The sequence below is a fragment of the Coregonus lavaretus genome, assembly GCF_964263955.1.
Source record: "Coregonus lavaretus genome assembly, chromosome: 9".
Lineage (NCBI taxonomy): Eukaryota > Metazoa > Chordata > Actinopteri > Salmoniformes > Salmonidae > Coregonus > Coregonus lavaretus.
This window is the reverse complement of record NC_139996.1, coordinates 11,639,062-11,646,466: the sequence shown is the minus strand read 5'-3', so window position 1 is coordinate 11,646,466 and position 7,405 is coordinate 11,639,062. Positions and strand designations below refer to the sequence as shown.

The 7,405-nt window shown below is 47.9% G+C and overlaps 1 protein-coding gene across 1 annotated transcript in view; it reads right to left on the bottom strand.

Moving 5' to 3' along the window:
- Window positions 1-639: 639 nt before the first annotated feature.
- Window positions 640-7,405, bottom strand: part of LOC311134953 (leucine-rich repeat-containing G-protein coupled receptor 5-like) — a gene marked incomplete at both ends in the record, with an annotated part of 28,699 nt that continues 21,933 nt past the window's right edge. The window contains 4 exons of the mRNA XM_084168724.1: window positions 640-1,670; window positions 1,860-1,940; window positions 2,079-2,176; window positions 2,335-2,460. Coding sequence (XP_084024850.1) covers window positions 640-1,670; window positions 1,860-1,940; window positions 2,079-2,176; window positions 2,335-2,460 — 1,336 coding nt within the window. The remainder of the gene's footprint in view (window positions 1,671-1,859; window positions 1,941-2,078; window positions 2,177-2,334; window positions 2,461-7,405) is intronic.

Sequence of the window (7,405 nt, the reverse complement as noted above, 5' to 3'; positions counted from 1 at the left end):
TTCAAACTTATTTGACCTTACTGTGACATTTGGTAATATCATTCAACTTGTAGCAATAAAAAAGGCAATAAACAAACATGTCCTTACATTAGTGTTTGCTTCATATTATTATTATTTTTGGTAAACGACTTGACAATATTACATTTCCTCTATAGGCCTACTGAAGATTCACAAACCATAGATCAACTAGTAGGTCTTCTCTTTCTTCATACTTAAAAAAACATGCTAATTTACACTTAGAAAAAAAAGGATGCAACATAAATGTTAATTGTAATTCATTACAAACTATTCCATTGAGGTCATATAATTGTCAAAGTATGGTGACAGTTACTGTGTGTGTACTGATATTTCAAGTACTTGAGAGTTGCTTAAAAATAACAGGGTTACATGAAGACCACATCCATGTGTATGTATCCAAGGGTCACCTCAATGTTATCTGTACCTTTGTCCAAACCTCATGATGATCTATCCATACCCCAACCTGTCAACGGTGTCATCGGAACCCTCTCCACTGTTTCAGTGTGGATCCCCCTGAGACTGGGGCTGATGTGACTGCTTGCCACCTGAGTTAGAGGTGTACTACACATGGCAGTGGGCAGGGGGACTAGTACCAGCAAGCAGTTAGGTGCCCTCTTCCACCTACAGTTTGAGAGAGACGAGGGCTTGCATGGAGTCACATGACTGTTTCTCCGTGTCTTCGGAGTTCACTGAGAACAAACTGGTGCGGCGCTGCCCTTTCTTTAGCCTGTATGTTGTCCAATAGAGAAGCCTGCTGAGATCTTCCCTGAAATGAGGGCAGAGGAGCATGTAGAGCAGGGGGTCAAGACAGGAGGGCAGGGGCGCCACGAGGAGCAGGATGGCCTTCGCCACCTTAGGGCTGGAGAGGACGGAGAGCTGGAGGAGGGAGGAGAAGGAGGGCAGCGCCACGGGGAAAGAGAGGAGGCAGTTGGTGAAGAGGAGGCTGGCCATAAGTTTGGTCACAGAGTAGTCCTGGACAGTGACACCCTCTTTCTCTGGTGTGTCTCTGTCCATGTGGCAGTACAGTCTGGTATAGGTGGCTGTCATCAGGAGGTAGCACAGGGAGTTGAGCAGCACCAGGGCTGTGGCGTAACTGCAGCCCAAACGGGAGGCGTGTCCGTAGGGAGAGGCCACGCAGAGAGGGGAGACACCATACTTTCCCATAGTGAGGGGAGGTAAGGCGGCAATGGCTCCAGCCAGGAAGCAACATAGAGCTGAGATACCTTGAGCACACCCCCACCCCAATGGAATCCTCCTGGCCTCAGTCTCGGACCACTGTGAGCCACGGACAGAACATCCACGCTCTAAGACAACTGCCATCAACAGGAAGACACTGGCCTCTGAGGAGAAGACTGACAGAAAGTCAAAGATCCAGCAACCTGGCCCACCCTCCCACCACGCACCATAATCAGCAAAGTGGTCAAATGAAATGGTGTCTAGTACAGCCAGGGCGGCGCTAGAGACACCATTGAGGAGGTGGACCCAGGTTAGGACTCCCAGTAGATGCTGGGTAGGACAGGTCGGGGACTTTGAGGAGAGAACGATGGATACCAGGACCAGGGAGTTGGACACGAAGGAGAGGATGCCGATAATCCAAACACCGACTCGCACCAGCCAGCTCCCAAATAAACTCTGACATGACTGGAACGGACCTGGGGACAAACCGATGTCCATCAACAACCCCAGTATTAGATTTGTGACAGTGTCAAATTAGGTATGTATGAGCATGGCATCCACTATGGTCCTATGGAGGTACAGTGTGTGCAGGCTTTTGTTCCAGCTTAACATTAACACACCTGTTCAACCAATCAATCATTCGATTTTTATGCAGGCAGACCTACCTGGTGCTGGGGAACAGTGGACAGAGTGCTGGGGTCTGGTGTCTGCCTCACTCTCCACGAGGAAGTTCTCTCTATCGTCCTCTATAAGCAAATGGTAAGTCATCATTATTTTCACTTAATACACCAAAACACAAAACAGATTTTAAGGATTGTTTTTTTTAAGGTATGTTCCTTGGTTGGCTACGATGTGTATTTCCTTTCCAGTGACGAGATCTTTACTGATGTTCCTCGTTTTCCAGATGTAGGGGTACTTTGAGTTTTCTCCAGGGCCAGCTACAAAGGCACAGCACTGGAAGGCATAGGGCATCTCCACTACCCTGAGAACAATGCATAGCTTATGGTAAGACAGCTGCACACAACCCCACAAGACTTACTACACTCACTCACTCACTCACTCACTCACACGCTGTCTCTCTTTCCTTGAGTTGAAAGAGTCTTAAAGGGGCCCAGTTGAATCATTATCTCTGTCCCCTACCTGAGTTTAGGTAGTCTCTGGGCAGGTAGTGTGTGTCTCAGGGCAGTGTTGCCGGCCAGTCTGAGGTGTGTGAGGTCCTGAAAGCCTTCCATAGGGACGGAGGACAGCAGGTTGGAGCTGAGGTCACTGATGGAATGGATTGAGAAACACTGATAAAGAGAAGATGCTGTATTTCAAATCAAATCAAATCAAATTGTATTGGCCACATGCGCCGAATACAACAGGTGCAGACATTACAGTGAAATGCTTACTTACAGCCCTTAACCAACAGTGCATTTATTTTTAATAAAAAAGTAAAATAAAACAACAACAAAAAAGTGTTGAGAAACAAAAGAGCAGAAGTAAAATAAAATAACAGTAGGGAGGCTATATATACAGGGCGGTACCGGTGCAGAGTCAATGTGTGGGGGCACCGGCTAGTTGAGGTAGTTGAAGTAATATGTACATGTGGGTAGAGTTAAAGTGACTATGCATAAATAATTAACAGAGTAGCAGCAGCGTAAAAAGATGGGGTGGGGGTGGGGGGGCAATGCAAATAGTCCGGGTAGCCATGATTAGCTGTTCAGGAGTCTTATGGCTTGGGGGTAGAAGCTGTTGAGAAGTCTTTTGGACCTAGACTTGGCACTCCGGTACCGCTTGCCGTGCGGTAGCAGAGAGAATAGTCTATGACTAGGGTGGCTGGAGTCTTTGACAATTTTGAGGGCCTTCCTCTGACACCGCCTGGTATAGAGGTCCTGGATGGCAGGAAGCTTGGCCCCAGTGATGTACTGGGCCGTACACACTACCCTCTGTAGTGCCTTGCGGTCGGAGGCCGAACAGTTGCCATACCAGGCAGTGATGCAACCAGTCAGGATGCTCTCGATGGTGCAGCTGTAGAATCTTTTGAGGATCTGAGGACCCATGCCAAATCTTTTCAGTCTCCTGAGGGGGAATAGGCTTTGTCGTGCCCTCTTCACGACTGTCTTGGTGTGTTTGGACCATGATAGTTCGTTGGTGATGTGGACACCAAGGAACTTGACGCTCTCAACCTGTTCCACTACAGCCCCGTCGATGAGAATGGGGGCGCGCTCAGTCCTCTTTTTTTTCCTGTAGTCCACAATCATCTCCTTTGTCTTGGTCACGTTGAGGGAGAGGTTGTTATCCTGGCACCACACGGCCAGGTCTCTGACCTCCTCCCTATAGGCTGTCTCATCATTGTCGGTGATCAGGCCTACTACTGTTGTGTCGTCAGGAAAACGTAATGATGGTGTTGGAGTCGTGCCTGGCCATGCAGTCATGGGTGAACAGGGAGTACAGGAGGGGACTGAGCACGCACCCCTGAGGGGCCCCCGTGTTGAGGATCAGTGTGGCAGATGTGTTGTTACCTACCCTTACCACCTGGGGGCGGCCCGTCAGGAAGTCCAGGATCCAGTTGCAGAGGGAGGTGTTTAGTCCCAGAATCCTTAGCTTAGTGATGAGCTTTGAGGGCACGATGGTGTTGAATGCTGAGCTGTAGTCAATGAATAGAATTCTCACGTAGGTGTTCCTCTTGTCCAGGTGGGAAAGGGCAGTGTGGAGTGCAATAGAGATTGCATCATCTGTGGATCTGTTTGGGCGGTGTGCAACTTGGAGTGGGTCTAGGGTTTCTGGGATGATGGTGTTGATGTGAGCCATGACCAGCCTTTCAAATGTATGTCTGAGTGTCTAAGTCAGTGTTTCCCAAACTCGGTCCTGGGGACCCCAAGGGGTGCACAGTTTTGTTTTTGCCCTAGCATTACACAGCTGATTAAAATAATCAAAGCTTGATGATGAATCCATTGTTTGAATCAGCTGTGTAGTGTTAAGGCAAAAACCAAAACATGCACCCCTTGCGGTCCCCAACACTGAGTTTGAGAAGCCCTGGTCTATGTTACATCTAGTCTGAGACCAGGCTGCGAGACTATGCCAGTTTGTGGGCACACAATGAGTCTCACACATTGAAGCCTGTGCTGCATAGAGGTAAGCACATGTAGCTACAGCAATTGCGCCAACATTGAACAAAAATCTAATATGAAAATTATGATTTCCCATTGGGGGGATGAATAATGATGTTACAGATAGCTGCACATAGGCCTACTAGCCACATAAAGCCTAGACTGCCATTAATTATAATAGGTCAGCATCTGTCATCACATGATACCATGATTAATATAGGCTAGCCAGGATATTTGCATCCCTTTCCATGAACACTTACTTAGTGCTTTGTTTTTTTCCATTTGAGGGATCTGTGGATGCTGGTGGCGTTTCTGCGTCTGATGTTATTCGACATGAGAGAGTGGTGGAACAGAGTCATACAGAGACCTGTCACACAGGGGGACAGCACCGGCCTTCAGAAGCTGCAGGCCTTGGTGAAGTGTATCAGGCTGCGTCGTACGAAGACCAGCCGTGTGTGTGGGTGGCCTCTGGTCGCTCTACCGGAGATGAGCATCAGTATAGAAGAGGTGGAGCTGACACAGAGGGAGGAATATGAGCTGGGACGCACCACCATCAGCAGGTACGTTGCAGAGGGGACCTTCTAGGCAATACAACTACACACACAGGTGTGGTAGCTGTGACTCCTGCAGAGTTATGATAGAGAGGCTGAGGCTGGTGCTGGGCAGTGGCTCTGATGAGGAGCGTGCTGGCTGTGTCTGGACTGTCCGTCTGCTCGTCGTCATACACTGCACACGTACCGCAGAGGTCACACGTACCGCAGAGGTCACACGTACCGAGCAGGAGCAGGAGCAGGCGCGGTGCCCTCTGTGCAGAGGCCAGATCAAGGCAACTGAACTGGTGGAGTTTCCTCAGGAAGAAGAAGAGAAGGAGAGCAACCTCTCAGATAACTGGAGGAGCAGCTCCAAGGTGGAGGCTCTAATGTCTAGCCTTCTCAGACTGCACAGTGAGGACAACAGCATCAAGAGTCAGGATCTTGTGGAGAAGGCTTTCGACCTCCCCAGCAGGAGGAAGACGTCACGCATAGATGATATCCGATCGCTCATGGCGCTCTAGACATCTGGCTGTTTAAAGCCTGTTCGAAGAAGACTGTTCTCACTGTTCTTTTGATCTTTAATATCCTTTACGTTTAGAGGGAATACACACACAACAATGCCCATCTTTTAGAGTAAATCTTTCAAAAAATGTGTAATGGGGAAAAAGTCATGACATTCTTCGGGGGAATTGCCAGGGGCCTCACGATACCATATCACAATACTTAGGTGCCGATACGATACGTATTGCGATTCGATACTGTGATTTGATGTTACAAACATTTTGCTTACTATATGTCTGCTGCAGAGGGACAAAAGAGAGCCATGAGAAAACACATTTTGTTCAGTCATGGAAATGCAAGAAATATCACAGAGTAAAGAGGCCTCTTGAATTATTTCTTTCTGGCTTTCATTATTGTCATGTTGCCATGCCAAGCTAGAATTTGTACATTGTATTGTCAGAAATGTCAAGTGTAGAAAAAAAGGTATATGAATAGGAGTGGGTTTCGTTAGGATTCATATTAGGCATAGATGCTTGTAATGTCCAACTGGTTTAGTCATGATGATAACACTGACATAACATGACAAGACCTCCAGGACCACCTCATGTATACACCAGATGCCATTCTGTTTGGGCTGTACATTGTTCGATGAATATCTCACATTAAAATGGACTCATAATTTCATTCTATCTTTCATTATGGTCCTACATGATACGTTTTGATGCTGTTCACATGGTAAACCATCAAACCAGGCTAAACATTTGTGTGGATTTGAGAGTCAATCATTACTTGTACTGCATGTCAAATCTGTGGTTCAGGATTGTTTAGCTTGAGCTGAATAGGCAATATGTATTATTTATTACGTTTATTTGTCAGGGACAATGTACAACAAAACATAAGTCTCCGAATATGAGAAGTGATATGTTGCACCACATTTAGCTGACAGCTAATTTACATCTTTAGTCCATGGGCAGGTGAACATACACTACATGACCAAAAGTATGTGGACACCTGCTTGTCGAACATCTCATTCCAAAATCATGGACATTAATATGGAGTTGGTGCCCCCTTTACTGCTATAACAGCCTCCACTCTTCTGGGAAGGCTTTCCACTAGATGTTGGAACATTGCTGCGGGGACTTGCTTCCATTCATCCATAACAGCATTAGTGAGGTCGGGCACTGATGTTGGGCAATTAGGCCTGGCTCGCAGTCGGCGTTCCAATTCATCCCAAAGGTGTTCGATGGGGTTGAGGCCAGTCAAGTTCTTCCACGACAAACCATTTCTGTATGGATCTCGCTTTGTGCACGGGGGAATTGTCATGCGGAAACAAAAAAGGGCCTTCCCCAAACTGTTGCCACAAAGTTGGAAGTACAGAATCGTCTAGAATGTCATTGTGTGCTGTACCGAACAATGAAAAACAGCCCCAGACCATTATTCCTCCTCCACCAAACTTTACAGTTGGCACTATGCATTCGGGCAGGTAGCGTTCTCCTGGCATCCACCAAACCCAGATTTGTCCGTCGGACTTCCAGATGGTGAAGTGTGATTCACCACATTTACATTTTAGTCATTTAGCAGACGCTCTTCTCCAGAGCGACTTACAGTTAGTGAGTGCATACATTCTTTTTTGTACTGGCCCCCCGTGGGAATCGAACCCACAACCCTGGCGTTGCAAACGCCATGCTCTACCAACTGAGCTACATCCCTGCCGGCCATTCCCTCCCCTACCCTGGACGACGCTGGGCCAATTGTGCGCCGCCCCATGGGTCTCCCGGTCACGGCCAGCTACGACAGAGCCTGGATTCGAACCAGGATCTCTAGTGGCACAGCTAGCACTGCGATGCAGTGCCTTAGACCACTGCACCACTCCAGAGAACGCGTTTCCACTGCTCCAGAGTCCAATGGCGGCGAGCTTTACACCACTCGAGCCGACACTTGGCATTGCACATGCTGATATTAGGCTTGTGTGTGGCTGCTCTGCCATGGAAACCCATTTCATGAATCTCCCGACGAACAGTTTTTGTGCTGACGTTGCTTCCAGAAGCAGTTTGGAACTCGGTAGTGAGTGTTGCAACCGAGGAC